Source organism: Mustela nivalis, assembly GCF_964662115.1.
Source record: "Mustela nivalis genome assembly, chromosome: 6".
In the NCBI taxonomy this organism is placed as follows: Eukaryota; Metazoa; Chordata; class Mammalia; order Carnivora; family Mustelidae; genus Mustela; species Mustela nivalis.
The window spans coordinates 12,252,001-12,277,275 of NC_139025.1; the positions used below are offsets into that span (position 1 = coordinate 12,252,001).

Genomic DNA, 25,275 nt, shown 5'->3' on the forward strand with positions numbered 1-25,275 from the left:
GACGGTGCTGAGGGCCTCGTGGCTGGGAGGCAAAGAGGGTATTCCAGAGGAAAGAGGAAACCAGCCCGGCATGCGGGCGCAGTGCCTGTAGAGGAAGAGGGAATCAAGGCAGCAAAGACCTCATGTCAGTTTCAACTGACGCCCACACCAAAGAAGGCAGGTGCCACCAGTCCCAACCACGGGGAGTTCCCCACTCACCTCTGCGCTGCAGCTATGAAACAAGAGTGAGTCGATCAGACCTTAAGGAAATGTAGATTCTGGGGCTCTGTGAGCGGGATAATGCTACTCCCAATCCTACAAAACCAAAGTGCTACGGGCCACGGGAAATAATGCCGTGAATGCCCCGGCTGCCCAGCAGCTGGGTGCCGCCAACAGCCTGGTGACTGGGAGCACAGGCCGAGGGGTCAGACCGGGCCGCGAAGTCCGCCCTCAGGACTGGCGGGGAGACTTTGGAGAAATGGCTAACCCCTTCTGAGCCTCAGTTTCCTCCTTTGTAAAATAAACACACTCATAGTCTTTACTCAGCAGGGCTGCTACGGGAATGAAAGGGAAGGGCCGTGAAATGCTTCGTGCCTAACATAAAGAGAGCACTTCATTAGAATCAGTTGTATTATTATTATTACTATTATTATTATTATTATTGTATTATTATTATTACTATTATTATTATTATTATTGTCATATACGGGTTTGGTTTCGTTAACAGAGTATATCTAAGCAGTGGGATCTGTGCGACCTTTAAATATCTTGCGGTCAAAGACTATTTATTTACATAACAAGTCACAATATGTGGACGGGTCTGGGGGCATGGAGGCACACTACAAGCAACACAGTTACTAGGACTTCCCGTGCAATATTCTGGGTAAAAAGAAGTATCCATAAACACAAAAAATGCAGAAACACACTGCTTTTACCTCTCTGTTTTTCTATGTTCTCTAAAAGGAGGAAAGAAGTTATTTAATAATAAAATAAAAGTAATAACACAACCTCCACTTTGGGCAAGGCTTTTCCTTTTCCAAAGCTTTTTCATACGATCTTGTTTTTACACTAATTTAACTTCTAATGACGGCGATTGAACTGTTATTCTGCCAAATGCCTTTAAGCCCAAATCCTGAAATCATCTAGCTAAGCCCCAAAAGGACAATGTTTCCACTAAGACCATCTTTTGTGGACACCTTTGCTAACAATATCAAGTAGCTGGCTTTTCCCAGTTAACAGAGCAGAGACACTAATCCATTATTCAAGCCAGGGCTTTCTGCAAGTAGTTTTAAGAAGTGATGTTTGGGCTAATGATGCAATGTGGCAAAGGAGTAGAAGCCATTAGTTAAATCAGGGGTCAGAGCCACATGCCCCAAGGCCTGGCTAACCTTGCTTGGCCAAATGATGCTAAATATCTGAAATAAACAGTTCTTCCCAATGCATGTCCCACATGAAGATCCCATGGGAAGATTGCCAGCTGCTGCCCCCACCAGCCCTGCTCTTCCTCTTCCTCGGTAATAGCCCCTGATGATCAGCTGGGCTCACGACCACCCAGATTAGAGTCCTGCACCTCCCAGCCTCCCCTGCACCAGCCGCGACTCTGATTACATTCTGGCCAATGACTGCAAGCAGATGCACTTTGGTGGACTTTTGGGAGGACGACAGGAGCCAACTCGGCTCCAGGAACACCTTTTTCTGTGCTTCTGCTTTTCCTCCTCCTTCAGGCCTGTTACTTGGACCAAATAACTGGCATTTCCGCTGCCATCGAAGACCACAAGGCAAGCCTGAGGGCACGAGCCATGCACTGGGACTGGACTGATGACACTGGGATGCCCGAAGCCCTGCAGACTACTTGTCAAAGACAACTGAACATACACCTTGTTTTAGCCACTATTATTTTGGTCTTTAGGTTATGTGCAGTCAAATCTGACCTTACTGAGGATTGTATGTCAACACAGGATGCTGTATGTGTTCCACTGCCGGTGACAGCACGTGACTTTTTAAAGCAGGATAGTAGAGCACTTTAGTCACCTTTCCACGGAGCCTTTTGTAACAGTTAGATGTTTATCACCAGCTACTTTCTTTGTTCCACAAAGACAACCGCCTGTATACGTACTCTTTTCGCTGGTGGATCAGTGAACACATATGATTCCTAGAATTCTGTCCTCACATGATAGCGACCAAATCCAACTCGCCAGAACCCTAATAAAAACCAAGGGGGGCACCTGGGTGGCTCAGTCAGTTGGGCATCTGCCTTGGGCTCAGGTCGTGATCCCAGGATCCTGGATTGAGCCTCCCCTCGCGCTCTCTGCTTGTTGGGGAGCCTGCTTCCTCCCCTCCCCACACGTGCCCACCTGCTCTCTCTCTCTCTCTCAAATAAATAAAATCTTGAACAAACAAGAAAACCCAAGGGAAACAGGCCAGCATCCCCTGGTCTGCGAAACACAGTGAAGTTGTGACTCTCCAATGGGTGGGTAAAAACGAGCATAAGATTTCCAAAACGATTTTTTAAGTCACGCACACAGAACACATGAGCGGATATGCGGAATGTAATAGTTATACGCCCTGAAGGAAAACATTACTGGTTACCTTCTCTTTTTTATCTACACTGCCCAATTTTTGTACAAACATCTACTTAAATAATTTTAAAATGTATTTTTCCCCTGAAACAAACACTACATTATATGTTAATAATAAAAAAAATTAAATTTTAAGGAATAATAAAATAAAAATAATTACAACTGTCCAAGAAAAAACCAACAGCAAAACAACAACAACAATGTATTTTTAAAAGTAAATGTTCACATAGTAGTGTCAACAGAAAATAAACCACATCTGGAACCTCTCAGAACAAAATAAAATCTGAAGGAATTCTGTGCTCAATGCAGAAGGAGACAGACAGTGAAGTTCCGCGACCCACACCACCTCCCCCAAACCTGAACGCCCTCCTCTCCAGAAAGGGTGCTTGAAACGATTTTAAGCATTTCCAATTAAACAAATGTCATCCTTTCAATCACACAGTTCAGGCAACAGAGGCACAAATTACGACACAAAAGCAGCAGAGTCCCAGCGCCTGCAGTTTACTCCAAGGAAAAAGACTGGTTTCCACCAACTCACCATGTAATTATGTCTAACACCTGCTTTACAATCCAGTTTATGGATCTTGGATGTTTAATAAACAGTTACTTCTCAGTTCCCTGCTATTAAAAACTAAGTAGTTACAACAATTAATTAATAAGACCCGTAGGCTATCAGGAGTCCACAATACTACCAGCCAGGTCATACTCTCCCAGGGCACTTTGTCACCCGAATCGGCCCCACAGCTTAGATGACATGCCCCTTTCTTCCTTATAGACCCTTCTCTGGGGGTACCTCAAGCTGGGGTGGTCAGGCAGAATGCAAAGAGGCGTTGTAGTTACCTGGTGTTCCACCAAAGATGGAAAGCCCTTCTGTAATGACAGGCTTGCTTCCCTAAAGTGGAAAAATCTATGCATCTATCTATCTACATATGTGTGGATATACACTGCACAGCGCATCAGAATTACACACTGCCACCCCTGCCTGCTAATATGAGTTTAGGATTATTCCAAACCCCTCGGCTGCCTCATTCTTCTCTTTCTAAACCAATTTTCCCTGGCACTCATTTCATCCCTACATCTCAACTCAAGGATGGAATGGTTTTATATAAGGAGTTTCCCTGTTTCACTGCCCACTGAGATTCCTTCGGAATCCACTCCCACCCAAGCCACTGACTGAGTAGAGAATTACTCGTGAGCCCTCCAGTCCCATCACTTCATACTCACTGTTACTGGACTTAAGGTCGCGGTGGATGATGGGGACAATTGCCTCATCATGTAAGTAGTTCATCCCTCTGGCAATCTGCACAGCCCAGTTCACCAGGATGTCTGGGGGAATCCTTTTCCCAGATAACACTCTATTCAAAGGCCCTCCACGTGCAAACTCCATGACCAAGCAGAGGTTGGGTTCCTTCAGACACACCCCCCTAAGGGCAATGATGTTGGGATGCTTCAGCATGGCGAAGAGCTTGGCCTCTTGGCGAACATTCTCTATAGTCTGGCTGATGTCCTCATCGGGGTCATGGCGAGCTGCTTTCACGGCAACCTCGTCCCCTATCCAGAAAGCACGATAGACCTTCCCAAAGCCCCCGATGCCAATAATCTCTTCCAGGGTTAGCTCCGCAAAATCAATCTCTAACACTGAGAAAGAGAAGAAAAAAAGAAGTCAAAAACATTCTGAAAACACCACGGAATCACCCATTTACCTACAGGTAAACATAGCAAGTTATACTCCCTTGGCTTTTTTGTCTCCCCTCTATAAGGTAAGCTCCATCAAGGCAAGAAATGTGGCTAACCTACTTTCTGTTACATTAATCTTAACGACTAGCACATAGTGGGCATTCAATAACTATTCATGTGATAATTTCTACTTGGAACATCACGCAGAATGTCATACCATGACACACCATTTTAATACAAGGTAACATAGAGGGAGATCATTTTTGGGAGACTTCTTCGTTTTTCTGTGTACTCGATGGCGAGAAGCACACAGTCCAGTGACAAGCCAGACACACAACAACAAAACCACAGTGTGAAAAGAGCCTTCAGAGCCATATGACCAGATTAGGAAACCACCAACTCCCACTGCAGGACAGGATTGAGAGGGTGAGTGGGAAGGGCTTCTCAGGGAAGTGAACTCAGGGAATGTGTCCTAAAGAATGAGTGGGAGGGAGGGTGCCTGGCTGGCTCGTTGGGAGAGCGTGCAACTTCGGATTTCGGGGTTGTGAGTTTCAGCTCCATGTTGGGTGTAGAGATTACTTAAAAATAAAATCTTAAAAAAAAGAAAAATGAGTGGGAGGGTTCTCATCAGGCAGCAAAGATCAGGACGGAGAAAGACAGTCCAGGCAAAGGGAAGGTCATGAGCAAGAACAAGAGGTATGAGACTATATCACATATTAAAAAGTTCAAGGAGCGCAGTGTGGCTGGATTATATGTACCGGGATAGGAGATGAGGCTCAAGGTCTTGTTGGGGTCAGCTCGGTTGTGAAATGGTTTAGAGTCATTCTGAGTGGCTTAAATTTCACACTGGGAATGACAGGACTCATGTGTTTGTTTGTTTTTTTTTTTTAAGATTTTATTTATTTATTTGACAGAGTGAGAGAGAGATCACAAGCAGGCAGAGCAGCAAGCAGGGAGAGAGAGGGGGAAGGAAGCATGCTCCCTGCTGAGCAGGGAGCCCAATGTGGGTCTCGATCCCAGGACCCTGAGACCATGACCTGAGCCGAAGGCAGAGGCTTAACCCAATGAGCCACCCAGGCTCCCCAGAACTCATGCATTTTTAAGTAGGGGAGTGCTAGTAGACTGTGACTTAGAGAGGACATTAATTGTGGCAGCCATGGGGCATCTAACCTGGAGGCCAGGGAGCCTTCTGCAAGAGGAACCACTAAGGAGCCACTGAAATAAGGCAGGCATGCAGGCACAGGGTGCAAACACGAGCAGCAGGAAAGACGGAGGGTGGGAAATAAATTGGGAGGATATTTTCCAAACATGGTTCTACCAGGAGCTGGTGACTAAGACGTGCAGAGAGGAGCCTCCCAGGGGACATCTCAATGCAGAAGTCACTTGCGTCATAGCTCCATCCCTGATGTCCCCGAGTACCACACCCAACCACTCATCTCCTTTCCAATGTAGAGGATGAACCTAAGAGGACGAACCTGATTACATCTTCAGCACCATTTGGAAAGGGATCCATGGGCAGATCACAATGGCCACCAGTGATTAGAAAACTCAGGCTAGATAAGGCGTTGCTATAGGAGTAAAGTGCTATGTTGGGTTTCTCTCGTGAAAACCCTGTGCTCTGTCTTCTCAGTCTCTTTGTCTTTACCTGGCTGACTCATACCCAACCCTCAAGTCTCAGCTGAAACAAAATCTCCTAGAGGAACTTTTCCTAACCCCCGCCTAAATGAGGTCAGGCCCCCATCAAACACGTCCATAACAGTCTGTTTGGCAAGACCCAACAAGGTTTAATAACCTGTTCAGTGCCTGCCGTCCTGCGAGATTGAGCGATCCACAAGGGTAGACTCTGCCTGCTTTACTCGTCACTGTTCTCACCCTGCTGAACATTCAGCAGGTAAGCGGCAGTCAAGTAAAAGGGGGGGGGGGGGTCTATCTCAGTAGGAAATAAACCAAACTCAGATCTGAACTTTTTTTTTTTTTAATGCACTGGACCTCCTGAAACAGAAAGAATATAGTCAGCTTGCTAAAAAAAAAAAAAAAAAAAAAAAAAACTAAGAAAACAAAGATATATTTCTGAACTTTTGGCAAAACCAAAAGAGGAAGTGCCCACTGCTGGCTGTTCTCTTCCTTCCATAGCCAGCTCCAGGATATCTCCAACCACCACTCACATGCTGGCGGTGCTCAAAACTCTATTCTTTCTTGGGGCGCCTGGGTGGCTCAGTGGGTTAAGCTGCTGCCTTTGGCTCAGGTCGTGATCTCAGGGTCCTGGGATCAAGCCCTGCATCGGGCTCTCTGCTCAGCAGGGAGCCTGCTTCCTCCTCTCTCTCTGCCTGCCTCTCTGCCTGCTTGTCATCTCTCTCTGTCAAATAAATAAATAAAATCTTTAAAAAAAAAAAAAAAACTCTATTCTTTCTTAATTAAAGTATGTCCGTCCTGTCTAGGGCTAATATTCATTTGTCTTTTACAATGCAAGTGGCAGTATGCACAAAAGAATACAAAAAGTCTAGCCCATCTTGACCCCCAAAGTTCCAACTGTTCAAGCTTTTACCTCATCTGCCACTCCTCTTAAAAAATAAATGTTTCAGCTAGTCCTGCAGACTCACCATCAAACCCACTCTCAAATCCTCTAGTATATCGTGCAGTACAAAGGCCAGAAAGCTAAGAACTACATTTCCCAGACTCTCTGGCTGCTACAGGTCTGCTTCTGCCAATTAGATGCACAAGAGAGGGAAGGCAGAAGTGGGATGGACACGATCTTCTTGCCGCTTCTCCAGCCAAGCATGACTTTGGACAAGTGGGGTTTTCCTGCATGTCAGTGTCCAATCACTAGCTCTGGGCAGATGTAGAAAGGAAACCTGCAAGGCCAAGTGGTTGCCTAAGCTGGACAGGGTGTTCTCCAAATCGACAGCTTCAACGCCAACTCCTGATTCTGTATGTTTCCAATTAGAGAAGTAGTAGCTTCCTGGGTGGGCCAGGTCTGCAGTGTTCCGGGAGTCGTTCTCACAGGTCCAGCTAAAAGCCCCTTCTCCCTGCCCTTCCAACAATTCTGTAAGCACCCAGTTTCCTGTGCCTAAAATTTCCTCTGCTTAAAATAGCCTCAGTGCATCTGGGTTCTAAAATGAATCCTGATTACTAATTCTTATCTTGTCTATATGAATTTAAAAGACAATGTGTATACTAAGGAGTGATAAGAAACCCTCTTGGAGAAATATGTAAACTATGTTAGGCGTCTCCTTGGTCATGGAGGGAAGGAACATTCACTTTTTCTAACAGCTTTTACACTGATGAAAAGATATCTGTCTCTTTAACAAGTTTCCATTCACACATCTCATTTCCTCAACTGAATATCCGATTTTTCCTTAACGGAATTAACTGTTGTATTTTCTCTTCTACCTTTTCCTCTGGTCTGAAGCATAGTTGTGAACACACAAGACGTGCTAAAATTTTTAAATGTATAAGGATTTAAAAGAAGTGATTCCGAACTTGGGTGCTGAAGGGACAGCTCCTTTGATGGCATTTCAGAGAAGACAGAAAACCTCTGCCGGGAAGGGACAGCAATAAACTCTATCGAGGTAGAAATGAACCTCTCAGGTTCTTGCTAACTAGTTAAGGAAATATTATGACCGGCCTTCAAGAAAGGCATAGAACACAGCTTGCAAGTGGAGAGAAGACAGATGAGCAGGGCCTGGGGGAAGGTACTTTATTTTCCCTTCCCTGTGAAGAAGTCCCTTTGGGTAGGAACTAGACCTTCAGCTGCAGCTAAGAGAATGTGGGACTCTCCTTTCCCACTGCAGTCAAGACCTGGTTTTAAGTAAGAATCAGGTCAAGCCACATTCAGCACAGGTTTCAGTTTCTGTGGATGGATATTTCCAGGAATATCAGGAATGAAACCTTACTTTCATTTTGGCAGTCAAGATGTTATTCTCTCTCAGCTGTATTCTTGAAAACTAGACACATAGGCACATTCCGGTAGGTTTTGGGTAAGTGAATGGCACGTACTTCACCCATTTAAAAATCCCAAGTACAGGGGTGCTTGGGTGGCTCAGTGGGTTAAAGCCTCTGCCTTCTGCTCAGGTCATGATCCCGGGGTCCTGGGATCGAGCCCCACATTGGGCTCTCTGCTCAGCGGGATCCTGCTTCCTCCTCTCTCTCTCTCTCTCTGCCTGCCTTTCTGTCTTATGACCTCTGTCAAATAAATAAATTTTTTTAAAATCCCAAGTACACCTGAAAATATATCCTTAGATTTGCAGTGGATGCAAGAAAAAAAATGTCAATTAGTAATAATCTTAATTTATGCCCTGCTTGAAAACAGACACAATTCTCCTGTAACAGAAACTTTTTTTTTTTTAATACCCAGGACTGTATATGTCCCAAGATGATAAATTTGGAACTGTACATTTTCCCTCTTTCACTAAAAAAAAAAAAAAAAAGATGAGTGAGCTCCTATGTTATTTATATTTGTCAGCCCCACGGAAAGCTAAGCTTTCATTATCCACACGGGAGGGCATGAGATAAAGGCACTATATAAATATCAGATGATTTCTGAATATCTATTATATTTCCTGTTTGTCACAAAATTTGGTAATTTCCCCCTCTTCTATTTTGAGTAAAGTTTGAAACAAAATTTTCTATCTGAAAAGCATTATTTAAAACTAAAACATTCTTACTTAACTGACAGTCTGCTATTCATAATCTAATGTCACAATTCATGCCCCAGAAGAGAAGTTCAAAAGGGTAACTGGGGAAAAGCTGTGAGTGGCTCAATTTCATTCCAAGTCTCTGGAGACAAGGTTTTCAATCACTTTATTTTCCAAGTGACACTAACTGAAATGGTGGACATAGGACACCCATCAGAGTACCTGTTAGCAATTTCCCGAGTTCATCTTTATCAAAGCATTGTGCCAACATGGTGTATTTATATCACCAATCCCCCTCAGGTGTGACTTATAAGCACCCCCTTATCTTATCATTCCTTTATCTCCTGGGGTTTTTTTTTTAAGTTTTATTTATTTAAATAATCTCTGTACCCCATGGCAGGGCTCAAACTCACGATCCTGAGCTCAAGAGTTCCATCAACTCAACCACCTAGCCTCCCCTATCTCCTGGAATTTAATCCAGTATCTATCTTTTGCTAGGCACTCGAATTGATTTTTGAATGGAATTAAATTTTCTGAATTATCAAGAATTAATTCCAGTCAAGTTCTGAACTTCTGATGAGACTACATAAAAATAACTTACCAGGGCCTTCGCCTGTCATGTGCAAGTCAATTCTTTTCACAAGCACAAAGTACTTCCTACTTTCTTATCTGAGTTCTAGAATCAGGAATCTAGCCTATCGAAGGTAACTTTTGTGACAATAAAGATTAAGTCCTGGGTACCTAAGGGAGAAGGAGTTCCTAACGTAGCACACCCTGGCCACGGCTGGTATTCTGCAGGTGAGTTTTTCCAGCCTAAGTCATATTCACACCGACTGCTCTGATAGCTGGGGGCACAGAGATGGAAGAAACAGAGTTCCTGCTCATAAGCCTCATACACCTCTCCCACTCTGACATTAGCTGCACAGGAAAAAAAAAAAAAATCAAAATCACAAAATGTAACCCATAAAGAACCTCAAACCTTTGACTTATGCATAAAAAAATTGCACTGTGTCTAATATGCCAGACCATTCTTCCAGTATTTCTTTCAGTATGTGACCAAGTTCAGCACCACATCATACACTAGGACCCTTAGTCTTCACCTTCCCAGTACTAGAGCCAAAATGAATTAACACCCAGAAACCATTTAAAATCATTTGTTCCCTCCAGGCATTATAAAGGTCAAGATGTAGAAACAGGAAGTTTTACACTGAATGTGAGGGAGACAGAAACAAAGGGAACTAAGGATTTGAACACCAATTTGATGGTCAAAACACCAATAAAGAAGGTGAATAGAAATATAAGGAAAGAGGTTATGCTTTTCTTATTAAGTGATGGTATTTAAAGAAAACATCTTAAATAAAGTAACACAACTGTCCAGGTGAAAGTAAGTTACAGGACTGAAAGATAAATGTTACAAATGAAATTTAAAAACTAAATGCCTAAAAGTTGGTGATTGGTAACAATTTTCTTTAATTAACTAAAATGCAAAGTAGACAAAATATTGAGTAAACAATAATAAATACGTATTAACAATACTTTTGGGCGCCTGGGTGGCTCAGTGGGTTAAGCTGCTGCCTTCGGCTCAGGTCATGATCTCAGGGTCCTGGGATGGAGTCCCGCATCGGGCTTTCTGCTCAGCGGGGAGCCTGCTTCCTCCTCTCTCTCTCTGCCTGCCTCTCTGCCTACTTGTGATCTCTCTCTGTCAAATAAATAAATAAAATCTTTAAAAAAAAAAAAAAAACAATACTTTTTAGCAGGGAAGAAATTGTGGGAATAATCAAATATAAGTGTCAACTGCACGAGAAGATATTTACATCTCCTAAAGCCACCTAGCAGAACTGATTCAGGGATTCCAATGGCAATTTGACTGCTTTGGAAAAAAAAAAAACAAAGGAAATATCATTGCAGGGTGTGGAACACGGAGCTCCTGGGAAATTGGTGAAAACCAGGACACTGGAAGAAAGGCCCTGGGAGGGACCCGTGGGCATGGTCCCCTTGAGATTTGGCAAATACCAAATATAGGCAAGGATCTAGGGTGAGAAGAAAGGAGAAAACGTTGTATCTGAACAGCTTGGGTGTCAAGGGACTGGGATTTAGCCACTGTACCTTGCGCTCCTGATCTCTCACGGGGGAAGGACATACTTTTCCCTCTCCAATCATTTCTGCACCCATCACCACCGGCTTCTTCACACACTCGCACCCTGCTCAGCACATCACTCACTGAGACTCCTAAAGGTCCAACTTCTGAGATACAAGACTGCGATCCGAGAAATCAACACGACATTTCAAAGGCACTTCAGCCTCGAGTTCGCACGGGCTTCCGGGACTTGAGAGCCAGCCCAGCCAGCCCTGCGGGAGACACCCCCATCCGCTTCAAAGCAAATGCCTTGAAGGGGCGGGGACAGGCCATAGAAGAGGTCGTGAAGGTCCCTGATTTGGGGACTAAGGTTATGACAGAAACTACCAGCTGGCCTGAAACCCTTCCAGATTTGGGGAAGCCGGGAGTGCGACATGGGGAGATTCTCGTGCTGGGGCTCCAGGATGTGCAGAGCAGCTGAGGTGGTCAGATGAAGGTTAAGAAGCCCAAGCGCCGGAGGTTCCTGGCAAGGCCTGCGGCGTCTCTATCTCACCCAGCGCACCCACCAAAGCAGCCCCTGCAGCCCGAGCGCGCGCGCACACACCCACCCCCCGGGCAATCGTTCCCCACCCGCTCTGCGACCCCCCCCCCCCGCAGTCCTCCAGCTCCCCCCTTCCCCGCCCGCCTCGGCGGCCCCGCCTTCGCCTTACACTGAATGGGCGGGTAGCAACTGGGGTCCTCGCCGCCGTGCTGGCAACGACTGGAGAAGGCGCTGCGCGGGGTCACGTAGTTGCTGGGGAAGATGCCCACCCGCTGGTTCAGCTGCCCGGTCCACCAGCCCTCGTCGCCGGACACCTGCGAGTCCTTGGACAGCACCTCCACCACGTCGCCCAGCCGCAGGGTCAGCTCGTCCTCGCCCGCCGCCTCGTACTCGAACACCGCCGTCCAGTAGGGCAGCGGTGCATCGGAACCCAGCTCCCCCGGGGCCGCCGCCGCCGCTTCCTCCTCCTCTTCCTCCTCCTCCTCGGCCCCGGCCCCCGCTCCATCCTCCCCCGGCGGGGCGGCAGCGGCGGCGCTCGCCAGGCAGCCGAGAAGCGCTCTGGAGGGCTCCATGGAGCGGCCGATCCATAGGGTGCGGGGCTGCCGCCGCCCGCAGGAGCCGCCGCCGCCTATTGTTCATGCGGCTCCGCAGAGCTGGGGGGACCCCCCTCCCCCGACGGCGGCCGCAGGTAGGGCCCGGGCTGGCGGGGCGGGGAGAGCCGGCTCGCTGGGGCTGGCGCGGCGACAAGTGCGCGGAGCGGGAGCGCTCACCGCGGCATGGGGGCGCGGCGGGCCGGGGCCCCCGCCTTCGTGCTCGCCCCCCGGGGGCGGCCTGGCCACCTCCGCCGCGGGTACCTGCTCGCGCAGCCCGAGCCCGCCGCCGCCCGCCGGCCGCCGCTCCCCTCTCCGCGCCGCGCCCCGCCCCCAGCACCGCCCGCACGCCCGGGACCACCTGACGCGGGCCTGGCTCCGCCCCAGCCCTGCGGACCCGAAGGGGCGGAGCCGCCCGGCGCCGGGCCCACCCCCCCCCCCCCACGCCAACCCGCCCTCCCATTGGCCGCTGCCGGCCGTCCGCAGGTTCCTATCTCCGCGGCTGGGACTGCCCGCCAGCCACCGACCCGCCCCTCTCCACCCCCTGCGCCTACGTGTCCTGCCCCCGGGCCCCGCCCCCTCTTGCGGGCTCCCCCTCTCAACCCCAGGTCGACCCATTTCCCTCTCCCATTGGCCCGCGGCAGCTCCAACCATTGGTCGGTGGTACCTGTCCATTTCCTGCGAGAGTTCAGCACCTCCTGGCAGGAGGAGGCTGCGGCCCCATTGGATGGGCGCCCGAGAAGGGATGGGTGGGTCCTCGAAGGTAAGGCCGAGCCTCCTTTCGGACCGAAGAGGCTGGAGGAGGCCGCGCCCTTTGTTTGCTCTGGTAGCGCGGGGGCCCGTTGGGCAGCACCTGTGCTCTTGATCCCGACGTGAGCCTTTGAGAGTGAGCCGAGGAGAAGGGAGCTCGTACCTCCCCCGCCAGCGCCCTCTCTTCTGCGGCTGCCTCTTACAGTTGGCTTCTCCCCGCTCTTGGGTGGCCCTCTGCCCCCGTACAACCAGGTGGATCCGCTTCCACTCCGGCCCCACTCCCACCCAGGAAACTTTTCATCTCCGTAAGGCCCTCCTTGGGCCCATGGGAATGTTCTTCAGAAGCACTCGCCCTTTCACACAGCTCCCTCGTTGCTGGCTTCCTGTGAAAGGAGATCCCATACCGTCCCTTTCCAGAACTCGGAGAGAACCAGAGACCGCGTTTCTGGGGCTTCAAACGGAGGCCGGAAAGCTCAGCTTAAAAGCTGTCCGTGAAGAGGGCTTGGTCTCCTAGAACAGACCCAGTTTTCCTACAATTGTGAGTTTCTTTTGCTTGAGTGAATTGCTGCTCGGACCGTGGTGACCTCCAGAAATCAGATAAGAACCAAGATGCCATATGCTTACAAGCCAATGCTACAGTTCATGATGAATCTTTTCGACATCCTTTTGTTATCCTCGTTTTTCAAACATTCAGAACGAATGACAGGGCGCCTGGGTGGCTCAGTCGGCCAAGTGTCTGCCTCAGACTCAGGTCCTGATCCCCCGGTCCTGGAATAGAGCCCCACTTTGGGCTCCCTGCTCCGCGGCGGTCTGCTGCTCCCTCTCTGCTCTCTCTCTCTCAAATATAAATGAAAAAATTTTCAAAAAGAATGAGATAAGTGGGCCCTAATATTTCTTCTTTGTTTTAATCCTATCGTAGTAATGTAAATTTCCAAGGAGAAAGTTTTCTGACCTATTCACAACAGGTCAGGGCTGGGGGATCTAACCCAGTCTCTACCAAACTGTGTTGCCTTTTCCCCTTCAGAGGTAGGAACAAACACGATTTGGTTAGCAAGAGTTAGGGCTTCCCTGAGTATTTTCTGTTTCATTTTAGTGTGAGGTTGATCGTTAGACAAACTGGGGACCGTCAATTTGTAAAAATAATCGGGGCTGGCATCTTCGGCCCTGCCTCCACCAGCTGCCCGATCTTGGGCAAGGACTTAGCCCTGTAGTTCATTCTGCTCCCCCTTTATGTGAGGGGTGCAGACTGGAAGATCCGAGTTCTTGCAGGCCCCACCTTGCATGGTTTGCATAAAAGTCTGGCGTCCGGAGGCAGCCCACACCTTTGGAATAGGTAAGAGTACTGCTCTGGAGAACATCCAATGTAGGTTTCGAGAAAGGACTTCTGAGTAAATGCCCTAAAACTAATGGTCAGATTCTTATTGTACACAGGATCAGTGAGCTGGAAAAGTTATGGATGAGTCTTTAAGTAAATTCTCTAGGTTTCATTCAATCCAACCCTAAGCAGAAGAGCAGGTAAGTGGGGGTAGAGTTACTCCATTTTAAAAGAGACCATAAAAAAAAATAATAATAAGATTTTCTTTTCTTTTTAAGGTTTTTTGTTTGTGTGTTTGTTTGTTGAGAGAGAGAGAGAGAGCACGACCAGCAGGAGGGGCAGAGGGAGAAGCAGACCCTCCCCCCACTGAGCAGGGAGGGGGAGGGCTCAATCCCAGGCCCCTGAAATCATGATCTGAGCCAAAGGCAGACCATCCAGGCACCCGGTGAAAAAAGATTTTCTTGATAAAATTTTAATTAGGAGGAAAAAGGAACTCCTCCTAAACACACACACACACACACACACACACACACACAGAAATAGAAACAGAAACAAAAAAGTAGGAAGGTAGAAAGTTGTCAGTGGTAGATATCTTTCAAGTAGTAGGATTATGAGTAATTAGGCCATTTTTATTGTCACTTTGCTTATTAGTAATTTCCTATGGTTCACTGTAGCTTTTCTCTTCTTTTTTTTTTTTTAAGATTTTATTTATTTATTTATTTGACAGAGAGAGAATGGGAAAGAGCACAAGTAGGGAGAGAGGCAGGCAGAGGGAGAGACAGAAGCAGGCTCTCTGCTGAGCAGGGAGCCAGAGTGGGACTCAATCCTACTATCCTGGAATCATAACCTGAGCCAAAAGCAGACGCTTAACTGATTGAACCACCCAGGCGCCCCTCACTGTAGCTTTTCTGATCTCCACTCCTTTCCCACCCAGGGAAGAAGAGGGAAAAAATCCTCAATCCCTCTCAGTAGGGAAAGTCTAACTCCTCATACAACGTAAATCTTTAAGACCATAGCATGTATTTAGGACTTCCTGGAGAGTCAAGTCATCAAACATTTCAAGAAGTCATTCAGTAAATGCTTGTCTGATGGATAAGCACTAGGGATTCAAATGAGGGAAGATCCTTTGGGCAAAAGTTGTCTAACAGGGTTTCATGGAAGAGGCAGAACCAAAGCTGGCCCTTAAGGGCTTAGGGGGTGGAGGAGGGAAGAATCTGCCTGAAGGGAAAAAGGGAGAGCATGAGCACAGCCATCGAGGTGGGTCGGAATGAGTAGGCTCGTCTGAATGGAAGAAAGGACGAGAAGGAACTGAACATAGGTTGAGACCAGATTTTAGAGGGCCTCGTAATTGCTTGAATCATACTAATAATTGTTGAGTTGATTATTTGTAATTATTTAATGCCCAGTTTGTTCACCATAAGGGTAGAAACCTGTCTGTCTGGTTCTCTACAATTCTCCCAGCACCCAGAGAGTGCCTAGCACCTTACTTGCTCTTGGTACACGTTTATATACCAAGCTAAGACGCCTGGCTTTTGTTTAGCAGATAAAAGGTCATCACTGAAAACTTTTGCACAGGGCTGTGGGGTAATGAAATATCTCTGTCACCTAGAACCAGAGGAGATGAGGGATGCATAGAGAGGTGCTTACACTGGGCATTGAAGGACGGATGTCACTCACAGAGTGGAGACTAGAAAGCGTGCACATGGAAATTAATGTGAGCGCGGTGACAGGAGTACCGGCCTGCAAAGAGGAGAGAGTGTTGGAAGGGAGTCATTTATAGACTAAATAAAAGAAGGGCCAGTAGCAAAAGACTTTGAAAATCAGAGGGAATTACCAAGATTTTACCACGGTTGAGTTCTTGGCCAGTGGTTGACAAATATCACCCAAAAAAGGCCGTTTTTGTCTACCATACTAAAGTCTGGCATCAGCGGTACAGCTGCACACTAGACTTTTACACCAGATCATGATTTATCCTGGCTCTGTTCATTAAGACAGACTTTGGGGGTGTCTGGCTGGCATTGTTGGCTGAGTGTCCAATTCCTGGGTCCAGCTCGGGTCATGATCTCAGGGTCATAAGATCGAGCCCTGTGTCGGGGGGGCTCCCTGCTCAGTGCAGAGTTTGCCTGAGACTCTCTCTCTCTCCCTCTGCCCCTCTTGTTCAGGCTCTCTCTCTAAAATAAATAAATCTTTTGAAAAAAGAAACAAAGTGTGCAACTTTGGCAAGGTGCCTGTTTAAGCCTCAGTTTCCTCATTGCTTAAATAGGCACAGCAATCGAAACTCCTTTTCCTAGAGGTTTGTAGGGTTCCATGACGCAAGTCATCCAGAAGCTCCCAGCGTGCAGCTTAGCACCCGCTACATAGTCAACGCATTCACTTGCTTCTTTCCGGGGCTCGTCAGTGTCAGAAACAGCCTTCATCACACCCTAGAAAGCTGCAGAGGCTTCTTGACCGGGAGAACTGGGAGGTCCACTATGGTCTTTCTCTCTAGAAGACAGAAGAGAGGGAGAAAGGAGGAGGCAAGGCAGACAAGAAGGGAGTTAGGATGGAGACCTAGGATTGAGGACTCTTGTCTGGTTCTGTTTCCACAGCAAATAGAAAGAGCTCCACCCAGTGGCCACTAAGGGTACTCTCGGCACTTCGAGCGTAAAATTCGCTTCCATACCCCTCACCACCACACGGCGGCGCAGTTGTCTACCACCGTCTTTAAGAGGGCGTTGCCATGCCAATCCCGACGGGAACAGCCCGCCTGCTGGGCGCTGTATTTCTCCTGCACACCTGTGAGAGCCGCTCATGCATCACCTCTCTCTGGTTTGTTTCAATAACAAATAACGAAAATCATTAAATTGACTTAATGAAGCAAGGAGAAGGGAAAAGAAGCAGACCGGTGGTTAGGTCTGGAACCCTGGAACCCTGAACCCTGGACAAAATCCATACTTGCTGATGGCCTTTACGCAGGGCAACCCCCTGGTGTCCCAGACCCTCCTTAGGAAGCTGGGGATACTAATACGTGTCCTCCTGGCCTCCAGGAATGATTACAGGACCCGATGTCTAGTACGTGCTCAGCACAGAGTCTACCAAAGAGTGGTTACCGTCATTTCTGCTTGAGCCTAACATAGGCCTTGGTAAGTGTACATCGTGCTCCCCTCGGTTCTTCTGGGAAATACAAGAGTAACCGCCCCCATGTCGGGTGCTGCTTTCTGCAGCGTTGGCTGCCCATGGCCAAGAGGAGCAGGCGTTCACGTGACTTTTATTACAGTATCTTGTTATAATCGTTACATTATTACTGTTCGTCTTACTGCCTAATGTATAAATTAAACGTTATCACAGGTATGCATGTGTAGGAAAAACACAATATACAGAGGATTCAGTACGATCTGTGATTTCAGGCCTCCATGGGGGTCCTGAAACATATCCCCTGCAGATAAAGGGAACTTTTTTTTTTTTTTTTTTTTTTTGAGAGAGAGAGAGAGAGAATGAGCAAGAGAGCACAAGCCAGGACCAGAGGCAGAGGAGGAAGCAGACTCCCCACTGAGCAGGGAGCCTGATTTGAGGCTCCATCCCAAGGACCCCAAAATCATGACCTGAAGGCAGATACTCAACTGACTGAGGCACCCAGGCACCCCAGGGGGACTCTTGAGTTATAGATTAGTACTTTGGCCCAAAAATCCCTCAGGCAGACATGGAGGTTTTCTGAACCAGGCTCCCCCCCTCACCTCTCACCGTCTGAGGAGAGGAGCCCTCGTTCCTGCCTCGTAAACTCCATCTGCACTAAATATGATTTTCAGGAAATGCTTTGGGAAGGTGTGTGATGGGGCTGCTGGAACAGAAGTTTCAGAGCCAAACACTTGGGTTCCCATCCTGGATCAACCAGGGACCGTAGACAAAGGGTTGCATTTCTCTGAGCCTCTGTTTCATCCCTTGTTGTGTAAAAGGAGTTGGTTGTGAGATCAGATGAAGTAAGGACCATTCCCAGCAGGACCTCATGCATACTCAGTAGTGAATGTTCTTATCTTAACTGATAGTATTTAAATTCCTATCTTCTGAGAGTTAATGGGGCTTGAAACATTGAAACATGGTAAGAAATTTTCCTCCCTTCTGCTATGAAATCTCGAAGCAGAAGCCAACTCGACTAAGTAAGGCAGCTGTTTAGAATGTCATGTGGGGGTGCCTGGGTGGCTCAGTGGGTTAAAGCCTCTGCCTTTGGTTCAGGTAATGATCCCAGGGTCCTGGGATCTAGCCCTACATCGGGCTCTCTGCTCAGCAGGGAGCCTGCTTCGCCCCCCCCCCCCGCCTGCCTCTCTGCCTACTTATAATCTCTGTCTGTCAAATAAATACATAAAATCTTTAAAAAAGTTAAAAAATAGAATATCATGTGTCTGGAGAGCAAGTTGCAGTGTTAACAATGAGCAGAGCCTTGACTCAAGGAATGAAGGTCAAGCAGAATTCTGCTCCATTCAGCCTGGTGCGGGCCTAGCCCATGGAACAGCCCTCGTGAAATTACACCTCTTCCGACCATACCATGGCTCTGCAAGGATTCCACTTAAGCATTTTTTTTAATATTTTTTTATTTATTTGGGGGTGTGCAGAGGGAGAAGCAGACTTCTCCCTGAGTGAGCTGGGTGGGGAGCCCAACATGGTGCTAGATCCTAGGACCTGGAGATCATGACCTGAGCCACTGAGCCATCCAGGTGCCCGCCACTTAAGTACTTGAGTCAAGGGCCCCAAACAATCAAAACAAGAGAGAAATTAAAGAGCAAAATCATCCCTGTGACTGGGGTTTTGAAGAACATATAATGACAGGAAAAAATGATCACATAAAATGAAAAAAAGACAGGAAAATTATTGTAATCTAAAAATAATTTTAAAATAAGTTAATCAAGAGAAAGAATCTTATATGTAATATATTCCTGATTTTATGGAAAATATATTTGCATGAATATTATTGAAAGAAAGATATCAAAATATGAATAATTATCTCAGTCTGGATGATGGGATTAGGAATGATTTCTCCTTTATCTTTGTCCTGTACGCTTCAGTATTCCTACCACTAGAATGTACTCATTTGTAATCAAAGAAGTGCATTATGATCAACGATGATTAATGATGATGTGGTAATGTGCTTAGTATAATGATAAATGAAAAATTAATGGGAAAAAAGCCTTTATACTGTTAAAAACAACACAACAGGCCCCAAATGGAGGCACTTATGCTAAACCCCATGTCACCAAATTGAGATTTATTTACAGTTTCAGCCTCTCGAAGAAATGGAGTCTTAACCGGGTCACTCAGGAATCACCTCGTCAGGGCTAGTGAGGTCACCTGCCGGATAGACCCCGGCCATGCCCTAAAGGAGAGTGATCTTGCTGTAACCAGTTCACTTGTTGCCCAATTAACTTCCCTGTTCCTGCTCTTCTGCCTGCAAGAGCCCTTCATTTTGTACAGCTCCCCAGAGCTCCTTTCTGTCTGCTAGCTGGGATGTGGCCCAATTCGTGAATCGCTGGATAAAGGCAATAGATCATCAAAATTTACTCAGTTGAATTTTGTTTTTCACCAATACCGTGTGACCACAAACGTGTGTGCGTGCGGGTGCATTTGGGGCATATTAAAGCCTTTTCCGTTACTTCTGCACTGAGTGGTGGAACATGAGCAGTCTGTAACCAGAATAAAGAATCACAAAGTCATTTTTATTTGTTGTAATCGAATGTAATTTTCACGCCAAAAGCGTTATTGTTCATCGGAGAGGTGGTAGAGCTAGAATGCAGCGATATTAATGACTGCTATGAATTTAGGGCTTATTGTGTGCCACGAACTGTTCACAGTCTGTTTTATTATATTATTTATTATTTATAAGGAGGAGTCTTTAATGGCTGTTTCAGCAAACAAAAAGGTTCTGAGATAAATAATCCAGTTCCTCCCCAGCCTCCCTACCTCCTAGAGGGGGCGTTCTTGGTTATACGCAAGCAAATACGCAGCTACTTACTTTTAGAACTAATGTAGTGGGGCGCATGGTGGCTCAGTGGTGGCTCGGCCTTCGGCTCAGGTCATGGTCTCAGGGTCCTGGGATCGAGCCCCGAGTCAGGCTCTCTGCTCAGCAGGGAGCCTGCTTCCCCACCACCACCCCACCCCGCCCCACGCCACCCCTGCCTGCCTCTCTGCCTACTTGTGATCTCTGTCAGATAAATAAATAAATCTTTAAAAAAAAAAAAAAAAAGGAAAGAAAAGAAAGAAAGAAAAAGAACTAATGTAGTATAGAGCTGGGCCTCACCTGACACTGGCATTGACTCCCTTTGTTTTCCAGCTTTTCAACTTGGTCTTTAAATAACGCTGGTGACAAAGATTTCGCTGAAATTTCCACTCACTTGCTTTTGAGATTTATGCCTTCTTCTCTGAAAAAAAAAAAAAAATCAACTTAATGATTTTCGTTATTTATTATTGAAACAAACCAGAGAGAGGTGATGAATGAGCGGCTCTCACAGGTGTGCAGGAGAAATACAGCGCCCAGCAGGCGGGCTGTTCCCGTCGGGATTGGCATGGCAACGCCCTCTTAGAGACGGTGGTAGACAACTGCGCCGCCGTGTGGTGGTGAGGGGTATGGAGGCAAATTTTACGCTCGAAGTGCCGAGAGTACCCTTAGTGGCCACTGGGTGGAGCTCCTTCTATTTGCTGTGGAAAGAGACCCAGACAAGTGTCATCAACCCGGGCCTTGAACCCAAATATTCAGGCCCTCTTCCGACCCTCGCTTGCCACAAAGCTGCTTCCAGTTCCAGGTGTTAACCAGGAAGTCTCTTCGGTGACCCTAGCAAGAGATAACAGCAGGTTGGACAAGGGAGGTGACCATGGGTATGGCACAATGTGGCCCCAGTTTTTAAAAATCCATTTCATGGGTAGAGCAACGAAATTTGCTGAGGGACCAGGAGTATCGAAGAGAGGAGATGAGGCGGACGCCAAGGTTTGGGGCATGAGTGTTACCATTCCGGGAAGTGTTACCATTCCGGGAGACTGGGGGGAGTCTCCGTTAGACCTGCTGAAGTGTGAGCTCCCTAGTCCACACCACAGTGGAGAGGTCGGGCCCGCGGTTGACTGTGTAGGTCTGGAGTTCAGCCAAGGCCCATTAAATAGGAACACTCAGTGAAAACATAGCCTCTGTCAAGTGACTAAGAACACCCTAATGACTAGAAAACAGCCAGGCCCCAGTGATAAAATACTTCCTGTTTTAGCCTTGGGCTTTCCCGATTTCTCCACCCAAAGAGCCCTTTTAAAGCGGCTCTGCCTTACATAGTGGAAAGCTGTTAACCTTTGGCTCACAGACATGAGACATGAGTCCCCCCCGCACTGGTTAGGCGTTCAGGAGGACGGCTGCGTGTTTCCTGGATTATGGGATGGAGCCCGCGTGAGGTCGGTGGGAGCCCCAGAGGGCGGCCCGCCAGGCCTGTGGAACATCAGGGAAACTGCCCTGGGCTTCCTGTCTTACCAGGGGTAGAGGAGACCCCCGTCTGAGGACTTCTCTTCTTTGCTTCCTTGGATTTTGTGGATGCCCGGGACAGGTGCAATTGCTTACAGCTGTGTGATCTCTTCATTATTTTATTTCCTGCACTCGACATGCCTCACAATATCTCTGTCCCTGGTGGAATTGACATTCCTTCTTTTGCATCATGTCCTCTCTGGGGGACAAGAACAAGGGATGGCAGCGGGACTGAGCGCTTGCTGAGTACTGGGCAGTAGTTTAGGAACCGATCCACATGCCCTCACTCGTTACACAAAGACAGTGCCACTGACCTACCAGCCGTGCCACTGAGTAGAACCACAACTGACCTCTACACAGTGGTTTGCAGTCCCAAAGACACTTTTACAGGTAAGCCCTGGTGCACCGATTAAACGGGGAGATTCTGAAGCCAGACTGCCTGGGTTTGAGTCCCACTTCTGCTATGTCTTGCTGTTGGTCTGCGAGAATTAAACTCTCCGCTAAGCCTCAGTTTCTTCAACTGCAAAATAGGGAGAAAAAAATCATGCCTACCCTGTAAAGTGTTTTAAAAGCTTCACTGTGGTATAATATACGCAGAACTGCATCCCTCCAATGTGTAAAATTTGATCAGTTTGCATATATGCAAACCCCCCAGGTCTAAAGTGATTTTGAGGATTCAGTGGGCTGATACATGGGAAACACTAAAATCAGCGCCCTGAGGGGCACCTAGGCGGCTCAGTGGGTTAAGCGTCAGCCTTTAGCTTGGGTCACGATGCCAGGGTCCTGGGATTGAGTCCCACATTGAGCTCTGCTCCCTGGGGAACCTGCTTCTCCCTCTGCTCCTACCCCCACCACTCTTCCCTCCCCCATCCCCGTTGTGTGCCTGCGCTCTGTCAAATGAGATCTTTAAAAATAAAACCAATGCATAGGATATAGCAGCCCTCATAAAGGCAGAAGTGATTATGTCACCTCTTTGGGCCCTCAAAAAAGTCCTGTAAGTGGATATTCTTTTTTAGCCAACTTTACCAATAAGGAAACTGAGGCTCCGACAGGCTGTTCAGTGTGATGATGCCGTAGGAAGTGGCAGAAACACCAGACCCAGTCGTGAGTCTTCCCGTGGATTCCCAAACTTTTCCCACTCGGAATCTCTCTCTCCCACGTTGACACCTTGGGCAGCCCATTCACCCATTAGCCCCTCGCCTTCCCTTTCTTCCTCCCGAATTCAGAGACTGAGCCCAGGCATCCAAGCTGGGGGGGTGGGGCAGGCTGAACCCCCTGCGTATATTATACCCCCAACTTCAGATGCAGCCCAGCCTCCCCGCAGAGAATCCCTAGCCCAGAGGTTCTGACCCGGCACGGAGGACCGACTGGGGACCCGTGTGTTTGGGCCCGAGGACAGTACAGAGGCTGTCAGGTTCAGACTCAGACCCCCACGGTGTTTGGGAACTCGCAGCCCTCGGAGCCATCCTCCTGCGCCAGGGTTGGGGCTTGTCCCTGGCCTCTGGACGTTGACATTCCCATACTGCACCTCGGGGCCTCTGGCAGGTTGTGAGTAGACGCTTTCTCTCCTGGAGAAACGGAACAATTTCCCCATTCGGACGCGGGCTGGATGCGGAGGGATCGAAACCCTCCACGAGGCTTGGCCTGAGCTTCGGTTTTGATGTTTGCAACCCCGTGTCTTGTTTGCCCTCCCTCCTCCCTTCCTTTAGAGAGCGGTGCTCCGTGCTGGACTGCTTGTGCCCCGGGGGCAGACTCGCAGCAGACCTCTTGAGCAAGCAAGGGGAGATCTCCAAGATCTCCCTACTCCGCCCCGCGGCCGCCTGCTCAGGGACCTGGGTGAGCCGGGGGAAGCATGACCACTTTGCACAATTCAGGTGTTTCTGGCGTGGGGTGAGGATTTGGCTAGGTGTGACTGTTCTGCTCCTAATTTAAGCCACCGGTTGTAAATATAGGTCTCGGTGCCTATTAATAACCCTCAGTCAGCACACTTGTCTCCTGTTACTCCCACTACCGCAGCCGTGACCCCCTCTCTCCCCTGCCTCCCCCTGCAGCTCTGCATGCACAGGCGGAACCATCCGTGCGCCTCGTGGGCGGTAGCTGGGCCTGCAAGTGTCCTCGGGTTTGTCTTCCTTCCTTTCTCCCGGGGCCAAGACAGTAAGTCACTAATAGGGCTAGGTGAGAAGGAAAGGAAAGAGGAAGATAATCGCTATTTATTTTGATAACCTTGAAACCCTTAAAATTATATCCTTGGGCTCCTTCCTGTCCCTGGCTACGAAAATAGTGGTCCTGGTTCTCCCCAGGTCTGTGGTTTGGATAAGGAGCCTTTCTGCTGGGTAGGAGGGTTGTGTGCCCCGAATCACTGACAGCCCAGGAAGTTTCTCTTTTTGTCCATGAAGCCTCTGGTACCCACCTTCTCTCTCTGCTCCCTCCTGTCCGCTTCTCTCCTTTTCATAACCTGTGGCCAAGAAAGGACTTGAAACATTACATGGAAATAAGGAATACCGCAAGTACTACCTGAAATGGAGATTTGAAACTTAAAAGGAACCAAAGAAGTAAAGAAGCCTGTTCGCAGAGACTAAGAATCCTAGGAGAAACTGTCCTGGCTTCTATCTCCCTGGTTAGCAGCGGGAGCCTCTCTCGCTCACAGCTGCCTTTTCCATGCCACTGGGCTCGCAGTGCAAGAGGACAGCACCGGATTGTTTCTCACGATCTCTCCTGGTGCGGAAGAAATGAGGCTGGACAGAGGAACGGAGGCCACCAGCAAGCTGGGGAGCAGGAATCAAGATTAGGGTTTCCAAGAGCCTTCTTGGTTGGTACCCCAAGAGCAGACTGCCAGGCATGGAGAGAGATAATAGTATGATATAATGATCTCCCATCTGCAAAGGGCTTTCCCCTACATCTTCTTGTTGAGCCGTCGCACAGCCCAGGAAGGATGGACTCAAAGAGCTGAAGTGACTGGTCATTTGGTAAGTGGCAGAACTGGAAGATCTAGCCTAGGACAGAGACCACAAAACCCTTGTCGGGGTCCCTGGCTGCTTCCTGTCCATAGTAGAAAACTTGCCCCAGCAGTGGTGTTCCCCTCAGCTTCTTCCTCCTTTCTCTCCCATCAAGTTCAAGCGTCCGACAGTTATGGGAGCTGAGTCAAGTCCCAAGGAAATGAAAGTGTTAATCACCTGCCTCCTTTGCTTGCTCGTCCACCGCCTCTGGCAAAGACCCTTTCTGGAGAGTCCAGACGGTTCTGGAGGAATCTAACGCCAGGGCTCACGCCCTCTGCCTTCAAGAATGATCTGTCTGGGCCGTGGCAGACCCTCTCGCTCAGCTGGTGACCGGGGGTAAACCCCTGCACCACTGGGGGCCCTTGTGGGCTTGTGTGTTTTGTAATACTGTGCACCTGGGTTTTCTCGCCTGTAAAAATGGGAATTCCACGAATAAGCATCAATACTGCTGCCAGGTACGGAGCCCAGGGCCAGGTACTGGGGAGAGAGAAGCAAAGGGAAACAGGATATGGCCTCTGCTCTCCATAAATGTAAAGTCAAGTGGGGAAGACAGGAATTGGAAAACAGAGACCACAGTACAGTGAGAGCCAGCAGCTATGAAAGAAAGACTCTGACCCGATTCGCCTTCCCTCCCACGGGCCAAGAAGCGGGTTAAGCCTCTGCCTTCAGCTCAGG

At 48.2% G+C, this 25,275-nt stretch overlaps 1 protein-coding gene and 1 long non-coding RNA gene across 3 annotated transcripts in view; one reads left to right on the forward strand and one right to left on the reverse strand.

The window, feature by feature from the left end:
- MAP3K9 (mitogen-activated protein kinase kinase kinase 9) overlaps positions 1–12,379 on the reverse strand; it is a 73,914-nt gene extending 61,535 nt beyond the window's left edge. For both annotated transcript variants that reach the window (XM_082733356.1, XM_082733355.1), the window contains exons 1-2: positions 11,657–12,379; positions 3,783–4,196 (exon numbers count right to left, since the gene is read on the reverse strand). In XM_082733356.1, the coding sequence (XP_082589482.1) occupies positions 3,783–4,196; positions 11,657–12,059 (817 nt within the window). In that variant the 5' untranslated portion in view covers positions 12,060–12,379. The remainder of the gene's footprint in view (positions 1–3,782; positions 4,197–11,656) is intronic.
- A 470-nt stretch (positions 12,380–12,849) lies between these two features.
- LOC309866081 lies at positions 12,850–19,821 on the forward strand. Its single transcript, XR_014312406.1, has 2 exons — positions 12,850–13,365; positions 16,731–19,821. It is a non-coding gene; the product is annotated as an uncharacterized lncRNA (long non-coding RNA).
- The last annotated feature ends 5,454 nt before the right edge of the window (positions 19,822–25,275 follow it).